The 22,730-nt window shown below is 38.5% G+C and overlaps 1 protein-coding gene across 1 annotated transcript; it reads left to right on the top strand.

The window, feature by feature from the left end:
- The first annotated feature begins 17,741 nt into the window (after positions 1-17,741).
- LOC149813433 (ABC transporter G family member 14-like) lies at positions 17,742-22,725 on the top strand. The gene is made up of 5 exons (XM_089990706.1): positions 17,742-17,923; positions 18,251-19,079; positions 19,298-19,528; positions 21,429-21,622; positions 21,757-22,725. Exons 1-5 carry the CDS (start codon positions 17,768-17,770, stop codon positions 22,405-22,407), a joined length of 2,061 nt encoding a protein of 686 aa, XP_089846832.1. The 5' UTR covers positions 17,742-17,767; the 3' UTR covers positions 22,408-22,725.
- Positions 22,726-22,730: the final 5 nt, after the last annotated feature.

The raw sequence follows: 22,730 nt of genomic DNA, 5'->3' as shown, positions 1-22,730 counted from the left end.
TATAGGAACTTATGACTTTTTCAGTCAATTATTTGACTTTTACTTTGACTGGTCAAAATTGTAGCTAGTGGATCGATATTGGGTTGGTACCTGGTGGGTCATCATGTCCCTGGTTAAGAAAGGCCCACCAGCCTGGGCTGCATGTAAGATCTAAGCCCTCATTGAACTTCAGCTTGGAGCCCAAAGAATTAATCAGGCCTAGCTAACCCAGACCTTGGTTCAAATGGGCGCAGTCTCATGTGGCTCAACCCCATTCCTAAGCATGTACACGGGCTCAAGTCATGGGTCGTGACCCACTAGAACCAAGGCCTAGCCAAAGCTTGAAAGAGCTGAACTGAGTTAGCAGCAACCTGGGCTTTTACCCCCCACAAGCCTGCTGACTTAAATGGGTCTGTGCTGGTTCAAAATCAAATCCTATGTCGAGTCTTACATGAACAAATTCAGGATAAACTCTGCTTGCCAAGTAAAGATGAACAAGACAAACATGACTTTGCAAACTTGATCTAGACTCCAGACAGGATTCATGGGCTACATAAGCCAGCCAACCTAAATGGATCAGTTTGTTTAAGTGCATCCTTTTTTTGAACCTAGCTGTGCTGGCCATGGCTGCTGACCCATCCTGCATGTGCTTGTGTTATGTCTTGAGATAGGCTAGACCACTTTTGGTGATACCAATTGCAGTCCACCTGGCTCATTCTAAGCTGCTTCATTCAGGTTTTGATCAACATAATTTTACTGCTAGGCCTAGCTGAGTGGGAGTGATCTAGAAAGAATCAACCACATAGGTCGGGTTGTTAACATGGTTAATACCAACTTTTTCCTTTCTTTTTTCTTATGATTTAGCTTGGAGAAACCACCACTATGGTTTGCATGTCCTGTTATGTCCCTAGAGGTGTCACATTGACTGTGGACCTGAGTCAGTGTTTACAGTGTAAAAGTCCACAAGTACATTCCCCTCCCCTTGCCTACTAGGGATATTTTCCCATTTGGCTTAAGCTTTGCAGTAAAAGACGTGGACCCCGAGTATCGAAGTCTCCACTTCCTTCAACTTGAAAACCTTAAGCCGATGAGAATGGGATGACATGCTTTGAGTTATTTAAGTTTTTTCCTTTTCCCTTTTTCTTTTTTCCTTTGTTAGTTCTTCAATTTGCTTCTTCAATAGGTTCACATTAGTTTCTATGACTTTTCGAATCATCTTTCTATTTGGTTCTTGAACTTTGGAAATTAGTATAATATGAACTACATTAATTATTCACAATCTTTTCAATAAGAAAAGGAAACCTCAATGTTACAAATGCCCCTCCCTACGTTTCCCAATTGTATTTGAGAAAACAATTTGAGGCCTGGAGGATTCTCACCTTTCCAATTAATCAAGCACCCTTCCTTTACTGCCATGTCAAGAGCTAATAAGAGAGAGTGCTCATTTACTTGCAGGTCTAAAAGTCCAGCAAATATGTCCCTCTTTCTATAGCCTTTTTTTAAATAATTTTGAGCGTTCTTTAAAAAAAAAGGAAAATAATTTTGACTGAAAATTAACAGATTTCTTGGGAATATCGTGGAATCCATTGTATTCCTAGAACCATTTTCTTTAGTTATGAAATAAATATTGTTGGTTTGAGCATGAAAATATGTTGTGTTCTCCAAAAAAATGCAGGGAAATATGTTGTATTCTTGTTTCCAACTTGGTTTTGCAAACTCCTTGATTTTGACCATCCTTGAGGTGTGTTCTTCCAACTGACGTGTACTATGACTTTATGTTCATCCTTAGCATCCACATCTTAAAAAACATGAAAGGAAGAATTGTAGCCATTGGACCTATAAGCACGCTTATCTGAACTGTATGATGATACGAAACCAATTTCAGAAGGATGTCTATCCTCATAAAAGCAAACTCAGCAAGCAACTGAAAGTAACATCATTGTTATATTATTAGATTTGGTTATCTTTTCGTCACATAAAAAAAAAAAGAATTAGCCTTCAAATTTACATTCACAGGAGATAGGGTATTCAATAAAACAAATCAATATTTATCATCATGTTCAAGTATTACGTGTGTATGAGGCAGATGGTGTTGCAAAGGTGCCCTAAGTTGACCAAGTTTCTTCATCAATCACTAACCCTTTTTTTTCTTTTTGAACCAAAGAGATGGGATATCATTCAAATGGAAAAAATTAGAGCAAAAGTCCATCGATCACTAACGATTCTTGACATATTGTTATAGTGCATTGTGTATTAATTAAAAAATAAGGGTATTATGAAAAGCATAAGATAACTTTTTAAAAAAAACATTTAGAACATGAAAGCACCAGCTATAGATGTGGCATTTTGTTACTAAAAGCCATAGATGTTAAATAATATTTTGTATGAGGCCCTTTCAATGTCAATGGGGCTCAAAATTGTTATGGACAGCGTAGTTATTCCCAAAGATGAGATAATGATATAATCCTCATCTTGACAATGAAAGATGCTCAAATTAGTGGCATAGTTACAAGTATATATGTCAAAAGTCATGCTAACATGCCTAGAATGAGATTTGGACCCATACACATTATTAACAAAAAATGACAGTTTCATACTCTAAAAATGGCATGTTCAAGCAAAAATTGACAAATATGCCAAAATTTTCTGCATGTCTTTCACAGCATATTTGTGTGCTACCGAAGTTCACACAAATATTTTGTGAACTTCTTAACATTTGCATAGATATGTTACGAACCTCCAAATATGGTTAAAATCACCGAAGAGATTCACAACATATTTATGCAAACCTCCTGACATTCGTACAAATATATTTTGAACCTCTGAATATATTTGTGCGGACCTCCTTACTTTTACACAAATATGTTGTATGGATCCACTGACATTCGCACAAATCACCTAAGAATTACAGAGAGCTAGAGAATAACACACAATTAGGGTTCTCTTGAGGGGCAAAGAGAGTCGCAAAAAAAAACACAAGTATTTATACGAGTTTGAAATCATGCGACTATAAAATTCAAAGGTTCATAAGATATTTTGTACAAATGTCAGAAGATCCCATATATACCATGTGAATTTTCTTAGTTTGATTTTAATCATATTTAAAAGTTTTCAACATATTTATGCGAATGTGTCGGGAGGTTTGCACAGATATTATGTGAATCTATTAAGTGATTTTAACCACATTTAGAGGTTCACAACATATTTGTGCAAACGTGAGGATGTCCACATAAATATGTTATAAATCTCCTCGATGATTTTAACCATATTCAGAGGTTCAAAACATATTTGTATTAACATTAAGAGGTCCGCACAAATATATTATAAATCTCCTTAGTGATTTTAACCATATTCAGAGGTTCATAACATATTTGTGTGAATGTCAGGAGGTCCACACAAATATGCTACGAATCTCCTCGGTGATTTTAACCATATTCAAAAGTTCACAATATATTTTACCATAAGGATGAGGGTCAATAGCAATGAATTTTCTCGGCGGTATTACCCTATTTATTGCTGTTATAGATTTATAACAACGACAAAAAATGATCGCAAATTTTTGGCTTTAGTTGAGTAATAATGGTGACATTTTTATGTCATTGTTAATGTGTGACCTAACACCGGTGAAGAATCTTGTTGGAACTAGGAACACCAATAGCAGTAGTGTACCCTATAATGGCGATATTTCTTTGTCACCTTTATAGCCTGTAATGGGGAGAATTAACTCATCATTATCATCGATGAGTAAGTCATTGTTATAGGCTATAAAGACGATAATTAAGTCACTGTTATAGGTTGTAACAGCGACATACGGTTAAGGCTGATAAGGGCAACATAAGAATGTTGTCGTTATAGGCCTTAAACCTACAAAATTAAATTTTTTATATTAGTTTAAAAAAAATTTACATTACATGGCAAATATAATTCAAATATACACTTTAAACATTCTCAAGCATGCATCCATTCAAATATAAATATACTTCAAACATTAATTCAAATATAAACATACACTAGTATTTATATATCCTGAAACATACATTCAAATATAAACATACACTTCTCTAACCTCCTCAAACATTCATCCTTTCTAACCCTCTCAAACATTAAATTTCAAACATACATTCAAATATAAACATATACTTAAAAAAAAACATACATCTTCTTCAACTCCCTCCCCAATATTCTCTTCAAACCTGCAATAAACGCACATCAAAAAACAAACATACATCCTCTTTAACCCCCTTCCCTACATCTTCTACAAACTTGCAATAAGCACACTTTAAGAATGAGTACAATCTGATAATTTAAAAAAACTATAAAAAAATAATTATGACAATGTTAATGATGATGATAGTAGTATGAGAATTCAGTCGGATAACTTATAAATATTTTAATCATATTATGATTGAAGTTTCGATAATACTTTCGTCTTTTCTGCACTTCTACGAGAATTTGAAAAAATATAAAGATAACATTAACAAAACATTTTTTCATATTCAAAAGAATATCAACTTCAATTCAATATATATATATATATATAATCAGTTTCACACTAACTACAATATCTCATTATGGTAAAAATTACTACAGGTTAAACAATAAAGAAAAATATTAATAGACATGTGTCCTTAGAACATAACATGACATCAAAAACTATGACATGTTCATCCAACAAATAAACATCCGGCAGACTTATCTACGAGAAAATAAGAGAGATCTAGGATGGAGGATTTTGTCTGAGAGAATATATGATGGTCCGTATATACTCTCTGAGCTTCCTAGTTTCTTCTCTCTCATGCTCTTTGTCTTCTTTCTCTCACTCCAATTGTTGGAATTACTTTTGTTATTCTCTCTCTCACTCCCGTTCTTCTCTCTCATTCCTGTTAAACTCGGTACATCATTTGTTCTTCTCTTAATTATTGGAGCTTCGACTGTGTGACCTCTAAATTAAAAGATAACTCTGAAACACGGGCTTTGCCTTTGGATGAAATGACAAATGCAGTCACCCCTCTCACATGTCCAGACCGCTCTCTGAGGACTTTGGCAAAGACGTATCACTATAACATCGATGAGCCCCTTGTACAAAGATGATCCATTGATATATTGGACCATCTGTTTTGCTCTATTCAAAAAAAAAAAAAATTCAACGTCTATTGTTAACCAAAGGAAGATTAATTAGTTCACAAAAATTTAAATTTTTGAATATTTATTTACTAATGAATATATATCCAATATTTATCGTCTAATAGTATCCGATGAAAAAGTTGCAAATCTCTTTCTACATTTTAAAATTGACTCTCTCGCAAGAATGTTTTGCTACTTCGTTATGGTTTTCAAACCTCTTGTAATGCTTGTACAAATTTTCTCACACCCTTGAGTATAATAGCTAAAGTTGCTTATCCACTATAGCATGATGTTCAGCTATATCCTTATCTAAATCAAACTTGGCATGTACCAAATTATCAAAATATAATTAGTAATACTTTCTTATAAATTAATATGTTTATCAAAATATAGTTAAGCAATATACTTACATAAACCACCTCATGCAATACCATCTTCTCATCCTCTGGGACCTTTATCCATAACTTGTGAGTGATGTTGGTCTTCTCTCTGATGATGCACGAAAGCCACTTAAAGAATACGGAGGCAGCCTTGCCCATGACTCCTTGTGTCTCAAGCTTGATAGTTACTGAAGTCTTTCATTGCTTGATTTGCTTCCGGTGGGTTACCCATTTGTTCTTCTCATATTTGCACTGAGAAGATTCTACAATTGCTAATTTATTATAAGAAATAAATATTAATAGAAATGACAGTAATAAATTTTTAATTGCATTAAAGAAATATTTTATTAATATTTACCTGAGGGCACTGTGGATCGCTCTGAAGCTGCAGTGGCCTATGGTGTGTGGGGGGTCTCCTCTTCCTTCCTTGAAGTATCACCCACCTATGATCTGAAGTTGATCTTATCTTGGTGTTCACCTTGATTGGCGGGTGGTAAACTGATCCATGGGGAGGAAGAATGCTTACCTCCTCATCGTGAACGATATGTCGGCATCTGTTAATTTTATGCAAACAATATTAGCTCAAACTACATTATACGGAATTGAATCATACAATAATATTCACTATCATACAAGAACAACATTAAATCAAAGCACATAAAACGAAGAAGAAAACATGCAAAAAATCTTTTGAAAGAAAATCACCACACAAAACTCTTAAAAAGAAATACACAAATAGAATAAGAAAGAAGAAAAGGTTGTAGCTCACAACATCAAGATGTGTGTGCTAACAACTCTAAAGCAATAACAAGAGCACATGGAAAACAACCAACAGAAGAAAAAAAAATGTTGTTGCCAACCTAAGTATCACAAGAGAGTCATAACATAAAAAAAAAACTAAAAACATGTGAAAACCCTTAAGGCAAGGGGGAAAACACTAGATCCTTACCCATAGAAAAATAACAAAACCATAATCCTAAGGAACAAAAAACCACCTACATTGCAGAGACCTTTTACATTATAAAAATTGTGATTTATAATCATAGGAACCAAAAATTACATGGCATTGATAAGTTAAATCAACTTAATCTAAAGACCTCAACACTCAAGTTTGATTGCTTTAGTGTGATGTATCTAAAACAAACAAATATTTGATTGTAATCAAGGTATAAATTATAGGGTAAAAGTCACCTTAATATATATATATATATATATATATATATATATATATATATATATATATATAACTCTTATAAATGTAACCCTATAAATGTGATCTACGTAGCTTCAATAGAAAAATGGGTTTTGAATCATGTGATTCTGGTATGAAAGTAGGATTTTTAACAACTTGCACCTATAATTTATAGCTTAATAGTTATGTACCTTAATTAGTACCAAATATTTTTCTTTTTAAAATTAACACATAGCATTAAACAATTTAAAATGGACAACAAAATACTATATTTTTTTACAATATTTTTAAAATATTGCAACAATTTTCCACTATGACATCTACCCCAATTCAACCTGTCAGGGTGCCTCATTAGTCAACTCCAACTTGCTCTGAAACAAGCTGACCAACTTGTCCTATCCAGAGTAGAACAGAGCCTCATACCTACACAAACTATTTATGCACTTGAGAAAATACCAAAACAAGAAATACCATATAATCAGCCCGCTATTTCTCTAAACATGGTTAGGAAGCAATAGCATTATTAAAGGGCTCTACTACATAATGCATTGGAAGAGTTGAAACCTGCTAGCCCTCAAAAACCACATACAATAAAAGGATGAAATGAAACCCAAAAATAAAGAAAAAATAGCGCATGCGTGGATGCATTAGAAGAATGCCTTTGCTTCCTTTACAAAACTAAGTAAAAATCACATCGTGCAATAGAAAAGGAATCCACACCATGAGTCTGAAGGAAGATGTCAAGAAAAATGATGGAAAAAACAAAGAAACGAAGTAAAAGGAAAAATGTAAACCTTCAAAACATTGCATGTTAAAAAACACTTAGGTAAAGAAAAACAACACCCCAAAAGAAGACATAAAGCAATGAAGAAGAGGAGTAGATGAACGGAGATCACCTCATGTTTCTTTCCTCCTTCCATGGCAGGGTTGCAGTGAAGGCTTGAAAAAGATGAGAGGGGAGGCCCAAGAGAGAGAGAGAGAATAGAAGATGAAGGAGAAGGAAGAAGAAGAAGAAAAAAGAGAAGAGAAGTTGGAGGAAGGAGAGAGAGAGACCTTGCACTTGCAGTCGGAAGATGAGAGGAAGGAAGCCCGATGGTGGGAGATCATAGAGAGAGAAAAAGGAGCAGTCACTCTGACAGCCGCAGTGTCACCAGAGCAAGGAGGAGGGAGCAAACACTCTGAAGGCAGTCGATGGTGGTTCAGTGAGAGTGTAGAGAAAAAGAGAGACAGAGAGAGAAGAAGAGAAAAACAAAAAGGATTTATTGAACCCTTTTAAAATACTATGCTATAACGACGATAGAAATGTCACCATTGTAGAGAAAGAGAAAGGCTATAAAAGCGAAAGGCATGTGGTCGTTATAGAGAAAGTCTATAACGACAACATTTTTTATGTCCCCATTATATATCAATAGCGACAATATTCTATGCCCATTAAATATTGCCTTCAAAAGTCTTTTAACGATAATAATTGATGGCCATATAATGTTGTTATAAACATACCTATAATGGTGATATCTAAAGTCGATGTTATAGGTGTGTTTATAACGGCGACATATTTAACAGCCATATAATGTCGTTGTTATAAACATACCTATAACGATAATATATCAAAACATCAATATAGACATGTATTTAACAACAACATTTGTGCAAGCCAAGGCATTCACAAGGATATCTAAAGTCATCATTATTTCTAAGTCAATAGCGATAACATTTTTTATTGTCATTAAAGAGTTGCCGCTATTGACCCTCATCCTTATAGTATTCGTGTGAACGCCATGAGGTCTGCACAAATATGTTGCGAACCTACTCGATGATTTTAATCATATTTGAAGGTTTGCAACATATTTGTGTCAAAGTCAGGAGATTAGCTCAAATATATTGTAAATCTCCTCGATGATTTTAACCATATTCGGATCACAACATATTTGTGTGAATGTTAGGAGGTTTGCCAAATATGTTGCAAACCTCATCAATGATTTTAACCATATTATGAGGTTAGCAATATATTTGTTCGAACATTAAGAGGTGCGAACAAAAATGTTCTGAAGGGTAAAATGATCTTAAATAAGTCAAAAATCAGTGATTTTAGACATGTGAAGAATTTTGACATATTTGTGAGTTTTTGCGAGAATGCACCATTTTACAAGGATAGTACATGCACATGTACTGTTTATCTATCTACCACATTCGCAACTATAACAATTCCCATCTAACTTTCAATATTCTTTCAATATAAATATGTTTTAAAGGCAAAACTTCTATAGAAAATAATTTCATGACAAAATTTCAAAAGTAACTTCATAGTAATCCAATGTGTAAAGGCACAAATATTTTGTGTTCTCTTACTTTGTAAAATTCCCATTGACTTTAATAATATATTACAAAGGTTGAGAATTTCTCTTTTTTTTATTTCCAAATATGAATATTAATGAGATCTCTTTTTTGTCCTAGAAAGATTTTTTAACCTACCACAAGTTATATTTTAAAGTACTTTTGAGGCATTTCTAATTAATTTCTCACAACGGCTATCTTTATTTTTTCTTATCTTTAGGCAATTATGAAAATTTGGAAGAACATGAATAATTTAAATGTGTTAAAGGAAATTCCAAATTTTCATAGATTTTTTTGCTTTCTTAAGGCTTATTAGAAAATGAAGATCAATGAAACTACTATTACAATAAGGAACATGGCATCATAACTTTGTTGCTCCTTTTCTGATTTAATACATTATAACATTTCCTTTAAAAATAAAAAAAGAAACCAACATGTACGGCATCCTGGTGTATATCTATTGATGACACAAAACAATAAATGATTAATTTATCCAAGGTTTCGAATTTCCAAAAAATAATTTGAGATATAAAGAAATCCTTCAATTTAGCAGCTATTGTAATATGAAAATCTGCATTCTAGAATGTTTTATATTTTAAATCGCATCCAAGTATGCCTAATAGCATCTCATACAACAATTTGTGAGCAGTTAAATGCTTGGAAATTATATGGATGGTCACCATGGCCATTGGTATCTACTCATAAAACCTCAACAGTTTATGAGTGGTTTAGACACAAACTCTTGGATGCCAGTGCTGACCAGCAACAGGAAATTCAACATATAAAAAAATTGCATTTTTTCAGTTAAAGCCACATTTGATTAAAAATATCCAGGCATTATAATTGCAGCATTTAAATATTTGTTAAGCAATGCATGTGAGAACAATGATCATTGAAAGTATGCAAAGAAGAGAAAAAAACACAACTAAAATTGAACTCTGTTGTCGTATTGGCAATAACTTGGTGTCATGACCAAGATGAGGATTATTCATGTGGTTATGATTGAAGAAGCTGCAGCTTTTCCAATCTAAAAAGAAGCAAAGAAATAAAGAGGCTATAGTGGTGGGTGCCACCACATAAGCATGCTTCCCCATCGATGCATCCCATGTTGATGTCATGGTGGAGCATATAAGGTTGGCCACTTGCCTTTGGATATGAGTATGAACTAACACGTGTCAAGAGCCCAACTGCATTAACTTTAAAGATGTTTAAACACATACATTAACTACCAATGACAGTATTGCTTTTTTCTTTTCATGAAAAAAGAAAGTAGCATCTAACAGCATGTTCAAATTTAGTTACCAATAAATTTCTTTGGATTTTAACCACATGATAAAAGTGTATACTTTTTTTCAACAGAGAAAATTAGGCTTAGGCAGACCCTACCATTTATACAACCATACCATTGAGAATCGAACTTGCAACCTTCCAACAGAAGGTGACGTGCACTAACTGCTCCTGCAGAGCCCACCATTGGTGATAAAAGTGTTATACTTGTGTAAGTGTTTTTTAATGAAGAAGTTTTCTGCGGAAGCATCAGGTAATCTCCAGGTGGTCATCGTCACTTAAGCTCTTACCAAGCCCACCGGTGAAAGGCACATGCACACTCGATAAGAGTCAAACCTGAGACGAAGAGGTCAGCACCTTCTCCCCAAGCCCACTACCACTAGGGCAACCCGGTCGGTGTGTATACTTGTGTAAGTGCTCTCTATGTTGAGTTTGACTCCTTAATTTGAGAACACCAGCCAAGTTTAATTTTGACCATATAGAAGCTTTGAGTCCCTCAGAACTTAGGCCATACATGAGTGTCCCATAGGCATTCTTGTAAAAGACATGTCAAATACAAAATATACAAAATCTCAACTGGATTCTATCAATCATACAAGACAACTTATTGCGAGTATGAACACTGAAATGCTCCCTCTTTCCACCTAGAAAAGAGAGGAGAAAAAAGTGAACGGCTCCTCAACATGAAAAAGGTGAACTGATCCTCAACATGAAATTAGATGGAAGCAGCGGGCAAAAGTGAAATGGCTTGCAACTGGAGACGGTAACACTAAAATTTTTCACTCATATGCTTCTCATCGTCATAGGAAGAATGCCGTCCCATCAATCACCATTGGGAGTGTTTCGTACTTTAATCAACACGTTATTTCAGCTGTCACTCAGTATTTTAAAGATTTATATTTTGTTTCACTTACTGCGGAGGGTGTCATTAGTCCTGTTTCTGTTGGTTCGATTCAGCAAGATCAAGCCAAAATTATGCAAATGAAGTTCTCTGAAGATGAGATTTTTAGGGCCATCAAAGGTTTTTTGGGGTGGAAATCTCCAGGTTCTGATGGGTTTCATGTGGATTTCTTTAGAATTTTTTGGTCTTGTGTGAAGCCTGATGTTATTAACATGTTTGATGAGTTTTATCGCAACTCCAAATTGCTTATTCAAACCCACTTAGCAATTATTTTTTTAATTCTGAAAGATGATGTTGCCACTGATATCTCTAGGTTTCGCCTGATTTCTGTTATGAGTGTACTTTATCGGATGATTGTCAAGGTGTTGGCTAATAGGTTGAAGATCGTGGCTCACCAAATATTTTTGAACTCTCCTTTGATTCTGTGCATTGACCCTCCTTATTTCAAATGTTATCCAATTTTGGCATTGGTTGTTGTTTTTTTGGGTGGGTGAGGGAATTGATCTCTAATGCTTAGGCCATGATTAAGATTAATGACATTAGAGGTGGTCAGATCAAGTTGGGGTGTGGATTACCACAAGGCTGCCCTCTCTCGCCTTTGATGTTCAATGTAATTGTTGAGGGTCTCGTGGTGTTGCTCAAGCGTGCTGCGGAGAAGCGCCTGATAGATTCTTTAGATGTTCTAGATTTCTCAGACCATATTCTTATTTATGCTGATGATATGATCATTTTTGGGCTAACAAACGTGCAGCAGATGCTTAGATTCAAACTTATTCTCCAGTTCTTTCTCTCTCTTTTTGGGATTTCCCTAAATGATAGCAAATGCTCTCTTACTATGTTAAATGTTGAGTCTTCTATGCTTGCAGCGGATCAACGGATTTTTAATTGCACAATCTCTGAGTTGTCGATGATGCATTTGGGCATGTCGTTACAAGTGAAGTGTCTCTCTTTCACTGCTTGGGCCCCAACTATTCAAAAAGTAAAAAATAAACTTTTTTCATGGCAGGCGTCTTATCTCTTCATCGCTGGCCGTCTGACTTTAATCAGACATGTTCTTTCTTCTATTCCTAAATTCTTCATGTCAATGTTCGTGATGCTTGTGAGTGTAGAGAAGCAAATTTTTTGTTTAATGACGATTTTCTTTGGTCTGGGTGTCAACTTCAGAGTAAGCGCCATTTGGTTGGTTGGCGAACGGTGGTGTTACGTAGGCATATGGATGGCTTAGGTGTTTTTGCTCCAAGACAGAGAAGTATTGCTCTTGTGGCCAAGCAATATTAGATGGCCCATCAACTAGGTTCTCCATGCGCTCGTTTGCTTCATGCTAAATATGGTGCTCCTGATTTATCTTTTTTTCGTCATGGAACCCGGGGGTTGGCGATCTCACACTTGCGAAGCATGTGGCTGAGAGCTTTATCGTTCTTCAAAGATCAAATTGAAGATGCAAAAAATTACGATCAGTGGTTGTAATGGGCGATTGCGCCAAATGGTGCGTTCCTCACCCACAAAAATATATAGATTGTTGCTCTCCCTGGGGGCAGATTGATTCCCTGAGTGTGTGTTATACGCTAAGGGCCCTTTTTCAAGATCTTGGGTCTTGGCTTGGTTAATTTTGCATGATAGGATTCAGACTCACAGTTATTTAAAGAAGTTAGGCTTTCAGTTTCCTAGCTGGTGTGTGCTTTGTCAAGCTGCAGAAGAAACTATTTTTTATTTATTTTGGTCTTACCCAATCTTTGTGGCCTTATTTAATAGGACATGGAGATCTCCGGACGTAATTGTCAAATAAGAGTCTTTTGTGATTGATCTGCTTCTGGGCTTTATTGGAATTAGACGATGCAAGCGGTGGAGACTGATCTGGAAGACGTGGTTGCTTACTACTTGGTGCTTTATTTGAATGGCACGCAATGATGCTACTTTCTATCAAATTTCGGTCGACCTTAATAATCTTGTTCATAAAATCTTGGTTGATGTATATGTGATTTTACGTATGCATCTAAGAGACCTCTCATTCCCTCTGAACAACGTTCACTCATCGGTGGTTTCTTCTAATCCAACAGATCCTGGTTGAGCTTGGCTTTGTTATTTGTCTGTAGTTTTTTTTCTTTAGCTTTTTATTTTTTTTTATTTTTGTTTTGTTTTCTATATTGTCCAGTTCATGGCTTTATGAGTGGTAATGTCTCTCTCTCTCTTATTTTTAGCTTTATGGGTGTTGAAGCTGCGATGAAAAAGGGAGAAGAGAGCCTTGCCATGAAATGTGTGTGTGCGTGTAAAGGGGGAGGGGGCATGTGGTAGATGCTGGTAACTCCATTTCTTTTTCACAATGAATAACCTTGTGTTGGATGATGCTTTTGTAATTTATAATATTTTTAAACAGTTTCCTATCTACTTCCAATCATTTAATGATTTACTAGGACTAGCATGTTCTTATTATTAAATATTGTTTTTTAATGATACATTATAAGAAAGTGATTATTTTTAATGAAAAGGAGTTTTTAGTAATAGTGAAAAGATATTCTAGTATGTTATTAATTGGCTTACAATATTCTCTCTCTCATTAAGGAAGACAATGTGTCTCAGAAAAAAGGCATATTTCAGCCTGCAATTTTATCTTTTCAACCTAACCAATTATCTTGAAAAACTCGCAACCAAACCTATGCTCGACATTATTGTTCGGTACTGCAGTGACTAATAGAATAGCAAGATCTAGCAAGGATCCACACGGCAATGTATTAAATTTTTAAGCCCATCTGGTGTGTCAACAAATGTTTCACCATTTCATTTTTATCAACTTCTTTAAAAAATGACTCGGTGGCTTCTCGTATTGGAATCACTACAGAGGTGGGTATTATATAATATGTCGTTACATGATCAACCTCCTGGTGACTGTGCATCTGCATATTTTTGTAAAAGGAAAAGGCAGTTTTAGGTAACTTTGCTGCCGTACGCATAGCGCTTGGTTCAATGTGGTTTAAGAAATTTTTCATGAAATTGGATAGCTTGAACCCAGTTGGTGTATAGAGAGAGACAGCTATGGTTTGTCCATGGTGACAACAGTCGAGTTTGGGTCAGCTACCCAGCTGATCCAAATCTGATTTCTTGGATCCGGTACCGCTGGTTTTATCCGATTAATAATCAGATTCAGATTTGGTATGTAATTTGCATCCATAGGTGAATCTAAATCCAAATTGAGTCTGAATCTGGCAAATAATTCATCTGACTTGATTTAATTTATATAAAACATATGTGACTAGTTAATCAGATCCTAATTTGATATTATCTTTTTCCATCCAACTCTAAATCCGAATCCGTTTAGCCATCGCCCTATTATGTTGGATTCGGTCAGGCTTAGATCCCAACCGAGTCCTGCCCGTTTACATCCCAGATGTAAAGTCATGTCCAAAGAGGCTAGATGACCTGTCTGAATTTTTGTTTGCTTCGAGAATAAGGTATCTTGTTGCCTGCATATATGACAGTACTTTAGCTTGTCATGAGTATGGTCATTCTCGGAATACATTTGGAATGGTGTTTGCTTTTGGCTCGAGGCACCGATTTTCCAATATCAAAAAACATCTCATGGAAGGTTTGCAAGTTTTGTGAGAAGAGGTTCATAAAGAAAATATGTTCCTAACTTTTCTATCATTTTTTGGATTTTTATTTTAAGAAACAATCATTTTTGGGATTTGCGATTCTCTTCTCCCATTATTATGTGAGGTTGTTATGATACTTATTTGAGCTATATTTAGTAAAAAGAGTGTGTGCATTAAGAGAGAGAGAGAGAGCTTTTGAGTCTTTTCCTTTCTTTTTCTTTCAAAAATTCTAGGATTGACTAATATCTTTTAATATCTTATCAGAAAATTCCCATCAATATCTCAGTATCTCGAGAGTGAAATTTGTTGCCACCATTTTCTCTTGAACGCTTTTATTGATCCAATTTGGACCACCAATATCATATCCTCCTCAATCAATCTAATGAACCACAGTGGGTAGACCATGTCCCATGTATTTCAAAAGCTCTCTCTCTCTCTGAGTTTCAGGTGATTGGAACTGCCAAATTCCAGAGGCATGTGCAGGGTAATAATATTACTGCAAAATAATGGACTGCCTTTACACAAAACACACACTAAAAACGATGGTGCACTACTTTATGAGCTAGCCTTTTATATTCAAGCATTGCCTCTCAAGGGAAAAAGGATGAGAGAAGTAAATAAAAGAGGAAAAAGGAAAGGAGGAAAGCAGCATGCATTCGATTCCGACACGCACGGGCTATGGCTAAAGATAACGCAACCCCACATGCTCTCTCTCTCTCTCTCTCTCTCTCTCTCTCTATAGTGCGGTTCGACCTATATGGATGGATTCCACACTTCCCTTCACCTTCATTTGTTAATCCCCCGTTCAAAGCCTCTTTATTGATGCCGAATCTCTCCAGAGTACTTTACTTGGAGCTAATTACTTGTTTCATGCGTGCCTATGGATACTCTTAAATTAACCAACCATACCACAAGCTGTCGACAAGTGTTAGTAGCCTCACCTTTGGGGTTTACGCTCACCACAATCGAAAAATCATGTGCCGAGTTTCAAGCACAGACACCAATCTCGTTCTTTTCTCCAAAAATCTAGTCATATTTTGCAAAATCTAGTTTTCTCAAGAAAATCTTGAAAAAATGCCTGTACATATATTAATATATAGCATATATATATATATAATAAAAATGATGAATAATATAAAAAAATCTACAAAAATGCTTTTATCTTGGTAAACATTTTTTTTGACAGAGAAAGCTGGTGTTAGGCAGACTCCTACCAGTCATACAACCATACCATTTGGGGTTAAAACTTGCAACGTCCCTACACAAGGTGACGTGCACTAACTGTTCCTGCCAGACAAGCGGATCCCCCCGATGGTTTTTATCTTGGTAAACATGATATTATAAAAGTATCACTTTTCTTGTGATAATCTTAGCACTTTATTTTCAAAATATCACCAATATATGTGACTATACTTTCAGGTCAGGAGGAGATCCAATGCTCCGCCGAATACTCTGTAAAGGTACTCGGCCCATTGAATGGGAGGTGTGGCTCGGTATTCAGGGCCAAAACACTTTATAAGTGTTCGGCCTTTTTAATATGGGGGCCAGTACCCAGGGGCCCCTTTTTTAGTAGAGGGTAGCCACTATGTGGCTCCCTTAGTTGGGCAGAACACCTGCTAATTAAGGTGTTCTGGCGCCCTGAGCACTGGATCTGCTTCCCTATGGATGTCACACATCCCACCCGACACCCTTCTCCCCAATGACTGGTTGGACTGAGTACCTTGAAAGTCACTCGATCCGATCACTGGGTCTCCTCTCTTTCAAGTCACTCCAATGCAGAACTGAATCTAATTCATACATGACATACGGGTTTGTTCGTTGTCCTGTTGGCACGCCTGTCATACAAAACTCATACTTTTTGTCCAAAAAAGAAAAGAAAAAGGATATAATACATATACACAAGCAGCCATGCTCCATCACCCATATTCGTCAATGATGCTACAGAATATATGGCCTCAATGACTACGTGATGCCTTAGGCAAGTTAACATGAACACGCCCTTTGCATTGGATCGCCACCGTCCCACTTCGGAACAACTGCACTTGGATGCTCCACTATGTTTTGCTTCAACAAAAATGGTAAGAAGGTGCTATTTGTGGTCTACTTGCTCTTCTTCTCAAACAGTAGAACCAAGCGGTAATTGAGATTATTCCACCCATCATGCCTCCTTGGTCGAAGAGCCAAGCCATTGCAGGAAGCAAAAAAAAAAAACTTGCGCGATTTACTGATACATTTTGAGTCTGACCCAGTTCTTGAACCCATGATACCATGCGTAATCAATGGTCCGCCCATTATGTCAAAATGAATTATCTATTTTGGTCCACGTATCGTGCCTCCTAATTATATGTTAGTCACATTAAAATAAAAATGGTCGTTTTCCAGTTTCCACAGTCGTATCCATGTGACAGTCCACCCCTTTCTTCAACCAAGAATGAGAACTTGTCTTGAATAAGTCTTGGTGCATGATCACTTTAAGGGGCACAGAAATCAACAAGATCTCTCACACAAATCGTGTGTGTGTTTATGCGTGCTGCTCAAAGATCACGAACCACGATATGGGTATCAAGATCATGTGAAAAAAGACCATTATTCACCACGTATAGTCAGTCCTCCGTCCTCTACATAGGCCCTATTGTTCCCCATAACATGCATTTGTTTATTTACTTTGTAGACCGTAATAGTAATCACGAGAATAACATAAGGGGAAGAATAATCAAAAGGAGAAATACTACGTCATGCCCTCACACTAAAGACTCCCCCTCCACTCTACATAAATAAGGACCCATTCCTCTCTACACCATCTCCAAACATCCCGCATACACCATTCTCCTTGGCATGGATTGGGCACCTTCTCTATTCAATACCACGCTGTGATCTCACTCACCAAAAAGCCAAACACCCCTCCCTCTTTCGCTTTCTCTTTCTCTTTCTCTTTCTCTCTTTCAATCAAAAAAAGAAGGAAGGCTAAAGCACAATAATAAAGATGGCACCATCCATCGAGCACTCAAACCAGGAGATGGCACCAAGACTGCTCCCCCTCCCCACAATCAATGATTCCACCGAAGCCAAAGAGCCGCCGAAACCCGCCGCCGATCCTCCCTCCGTCTTGCACCTCCACGCCTTCCCTTTAACTCTCAAGGTATGGTAGCCGTCCTTCAGTGGTTCTGTTTTTCGTTAATTTACTGCTTTGGGTGCTCGCAAGGGCTCTGATCATCTGGTAAGGGCAACTCGTGAATGTCATCAAGATGTCATGAGTTGGAAAGCCTGCTGGTGCACTTCCCTTGCCTGAACGCCAAAGCTGAATGTACTGTATGGTAGGCAAGGGGATCACGGGGTTATGTAAATGAACTCGGTGAGCGAGGCGGTTTTTCCATGATTATCAGAAAAAAATTTACTCTTTGTTTCTTCCTTCTTTTGGTTCTCGTTTCTTTAAATATCCTCACTGTGAGTGCATCACTTTTGGTAGTTTGAAGAAGTGGCCTTCAGAGTGAAAGTAGAACCAAAAGGAAGTAGGTCATGCTGTGGACTATCAAGCTTAGGAATGGGTGGTTGTGGTGGTGGTGCGAGCGCAAAGGAGAAGATCATATTGAGTGGAATAAGCGGCATGGTGTTCCCCGGCGAGATCCTGGCCATGTTGGGACCGTCGGGCAGTGGCAAGACGACATTGCTGACGGCGCTCGGCGGCCGGCTCGCCGGCAAGCTCTCCGGCAAGATCACGTACAACGGGCGGCCTTTCACGGGCTCGATCAAGAGGAGCATCGGCTTCGTGGCGCAGAACGACGTGCTGTACCCGCACCTGACCGTCAAGGAGACGCTGGTGTTCGCGGCCCTGCTGCGGCTGCCGGGCTCGCTGAGCTCGGCCGCAAAGGCGGAGCACGCGGAGTCAGTGCTCACCGAGCTCGGGCTCACCAAGTGCAGGGACAGCGTGGTGGGCGGGGCGCTGGTGCGGGGGATCTCGGGTGGGGAGAAGAGGAGGGTGAGCATCGGACAGGAGATGCTGGTGAACCCGAGCCTGCTGCTGCTGGACGAGCCCACCTCGGGGCTGGACTCGACCACGGCTCAGCGGATCCTGACCACGGTCAAGGGGCTGGCCAGGGTGGGTCGGACCATCGTGACCACCATCCACCAGCCCTCCAGCAGGCTCTACCACATGTTCGACAAGGTCATCCTCCTCTCGGAGGGCTGCCCCATTTACCACGGCCAGGCCTCCGCTGCACTCGACTACTTCTCCTCCATAGGCTTCACCACCTCCGTAACCATGAACCCTGCTGATTTCCTGCTCGATCTTGCAAACGGTAAGCATGCAGCATCACTTTAGTACCATACCAACCAACAATACTACTTCAATTTGAATCACTCTTCTTTCGTCCTTGATTGGACGATGGGACTTGTTGATGATGGGGTTGTGTTTGGTTGGGACCCAAATGAAAGAATGGCCCTCAAAGACTCTTGTCTTCTTCCTTTTCTCTCTATGTTACTGGTATTTTTATTTCATGCTTGGTAAAAATGGCAGGGATAGCGCCGGAAAGGAGGAAAAGAGAGGGAGGTGTTGAGTCAGTGGATGGGGGAGATACTAAGCAGGGGGGATGCGGTGAGGGGAATGATCCGAAATCGGTGAAGGAGGAACTGAAGGAGGCGTACAACAAGCATATCTCTGCGAGGTTGAAGTCAGAGATCTGCAATAGCTGTGGCTCCTATGCCTATGGTGGCTACGGCTCTGCCTCCGCCAGAGAGACCTCTAGAAGTACGTGAAACCACCATTCCTTTCTCTCTCTCTCTCTCTCTCTCTCTCTCTCTCTCTCTCTCATACGTGCGCCTGGGTGGTAGAGCACACGTGCAAATGCACTTTCCTTTTGCATGGATGGGTACGCGATGCATGATTGCAGTTTAGGCTCATGATTCTCAGTAATGGGCCGGGTTGGTTGGATCTCCTACACAATGAACCGGATCCATCTCTCTCTCTCTCTCTCTCTCTCTCTCTCTCTCTCTCTCTCTCTCAATGCACAATGTTTTCTTAACAATCACCACCATCCTCATCTGCATGAAATGACGCCCAATAATCGGATCGATTTCTTTGCGACCCAAACTGCTACAAGCGTCCCCTCATCCTGCTAGTCCTGTGTTTTCTCTCAATGGCAATGGCGTCTTTTACTAAAAATTGTTGAATAAATTGAATGATTATCACAAACACAGACGCTACTTTTATGGGAGAGTGATGTTTCACTGAAAATCACTAAACAAAAATACCAATATTATTGAACATAATATCAATTTTTAAAAGAAAAATCACTAATAATCCTGCAGTTTAAAAAAAAAATCATTGAACCAAAAAACTACTTTTTTATTTATAACCAGAAGGAGCCGCACCGATCATAAAGACCTGGTACCTACGGTCGTCAGTGCTGGCAGCGTAAAACTCCAAGGCTACTTAATAATAACAGTTGCTGCACTGCTCTCGTATTTTTTGATGAAAGACATGTTAGGAGAAAACACAGAGGATGGGTGATGGAGGGACACACGTCAAGTTTGGATTGCCAAAAACCGGGTCGATCAATGGATCTAGTATCCATCAGCGTGGACCATATTATTAAGAAAACCATGTTGAAGAAACCTGGTGCTTATGAGTTAGTGGGCCCCATTCATTCACTGTATGATGGGGGCCACTGACTGTTGCTAGATGGACGGGAGCTCGGCACTCGTCCTATAGTTTGCATTACCACATAGAAATATGATTCATTCACAAATGCTAGAGCGGTGGGGTCACATGAGCACCATGCTTATCACCTTGGATGAGATCATTTTTCCCTTTTGATATAGCTGACATTAGGTAGCACGCATATTGCATGACCCACAGACGGTAATAGCATATGACAATGATGGGCTGATCATCCAAGGCATGAAGCTCATGCATCACCATCGTCCATGTATGAAGGATGATGTGAATGGTATAACCAATAATCCATCCCGAAGTTGGTGCGCACAGGCATGATCCCTCTGTGCATTGGCCCACTCACCACCCACAAAACTCATTGCCACCATCATCAGTTATTATGTGCACTTTATTATACTGGACAAGAAAAAGAAAAAGGGGCCAAGAAGAGAGAGAGAGAGGTCCATACAATTCTATTCATCAATCTAGGCCTATTAGCACCTTTTGCATGATTCAAAGATGAATGCACAGTGGTTGTTGATCTGTATCGACCCTACCTAGGCTGTATCATGATGAGATGGTCGCGCTTCTCAAAAGTGGGGTGGCCTATATGATGTTGGTTCCCACCTACCATTCATCTTTGAGATGGACGGTTAGATTCCTGGTTTTAAATGGTGTTATTTCCAACCCCCTTTCATTACAAAGAAAAAAGTCTCTTATTAGCTTTGCACTCATGAAGTTAATTACTTTGTCATTGATAATCATTATAACATTCTATTGCCGCCGGTTCTCAGACGGTCGGACCCATGCACGAATTGAGTACAACAAAGAAGAAAGGGTCCCACCCCACCTATACAAGATCTGGACCATCCATACTCTGTACTGGTGTTGGTCAAGATGACAGACAAGAATAACTTTAAAAACTCTAATCTAAAAAAATACTTTATCAATGCAAAGGTGGTGATTAATTAAATCTCTAATGGTCTCTCCACAGGCAATGGAAGAAAAAAGGCAGAGGACCAGTGGTGCACAAGCTGGTGGCAGCAGTTTAGGGTCCTACTGAGAAGAGGGTTGAAAGAGAGAAAGCATGAGTCTTTCTCCAATCTTAGGATGTTCCAAGTGATCTCCGTTGCAACACTGGCTGGTCTCCTGTGGTGGCATTCAGACCCCTCCCATCTTCAAGACAGGGTAATAATAATACTCTTACAGCAGAGCCCTTGTATGATTTGTTTTCACCAGCACAAAATGGCCAAAATTACACATTCCAATCTTTACTTGTGTCCTGCAATGACGTTCTAATACTCTGCATTCTGATTTCGCAGATTTCGCTACTCTTCTTTTACTCTGTGTTCTGGGGCTTCTTCCCACTGTACAATGCAGTCTTCACCTTCCCGCAAGAACGCGCCATGCTGACCAAAGAACGGTCTTCGGGCATGTACCACCTGTCATCTTATTTTCTAGCAAGAACTGCTGGGGATCTGCCAATGGAGCTTGCACTTCCAACAGCCTTCGTCACCATCACATACTGGATGGGCGGCCTCAAGCCGGATCCCTCTACCTTCATTCTCTCCCTGCTTGTCGTCCTCCTTAATGTGCTGGTTTCCCAGAGCCTTGGCCTTGCGCTTGGTGCATGTCTGATGGAGATAAAGCAGGCCACCACCTTGGCCTCTGTCACGACACTGGTCTTCTTGCTAGCAGGCGGATACTACATCCAACGAATACCTCCCTTCATCATTTGGTTGAAGTATTTGAGCTTCAGTTACTACAGCTACAAGCTCCTGCTTGGTGTCCAGTACAATGAGGGAGATACTTATGAATGCCGCCCTGGTGTTTCTTGCCGTGTGATAGACTTTCCTGCAATCAAGTCTGTTGGGCTCACACACAATGGCTTGGATGTCAGCGCCATGTTGTTGATGATGGTCGGCTACCGATTAATCGCATATGCTGCATTGCATAGAGTTCATGCAAAGTAGCCCAACTTAGCCATTGCACACAAGATGAATAACTATAATTTTGAAGGTGTTCGCTAAGGCTTTTTAGATGTGGTCCTCTGTTCTTTTTCTCCACCTTTTCTGGGAAGTAGTCTTTTGAACTGGCTTCATGGATGAGCAAAAAAAAGCCCTGGTCTACAAGAGTCGTCATATCCACATGCAAGAAAGTTTTTTCCAGTTACTTTTTCTTTGTTACAGAAAGATCAAGATTCTGTCCAGACTAAGCAATTACTGTATCGGCAGATTCACAGCTTCCACCATAAGAAAAAGATGAATAAATAGAGCATCCATAGATTTTCTTTATG

This window comes from Nuphar pumila, chromosome 16 (genome assembly GCF_984573655.1).
Source record: "Nuphar pumila chromosome 16, dmNupPumi1.hap1.1, whole genome shotgun sequence".
NCBI classification, from domain to species: domain Eukaryota; kingdom Viridiplantae; phylum Streptophyta; class Magnoliopsida; order Nymphaeales; family Nymphaeaceae; genus Nuphar; species Nuphar pumila.
Note: the sequence above shows the minus strand (reverse complement) of the source record. Positions and strands in the feature narration are given on the sequence as shown.

Excerpts from the sequence above, each read along its gene's own strand:
- LOC149813433 (XM_089990706.1), top strand. The coding sequence starts at position 17,768 with ATGGCACCATCCATCGAGCACTCAAACCAGGAGATGGCACCAAGACTG. Across the intron at positions 17,924-18,250 it reads CCTTCCCTTTAACTCTCAAG|TTTGAAGAAGTGGCCTTCAG; the intron begins GTATGGTAGCCG and ends CACTTTTGGTAG. Across the intron at positions 21,623-21,756 it reads CCTCCCATCTTCAAGACAGG|ATTTCGCTACTCTTCTTTTA; the intron begins GTAATAATAATA and ends CTGATTTCGCAG.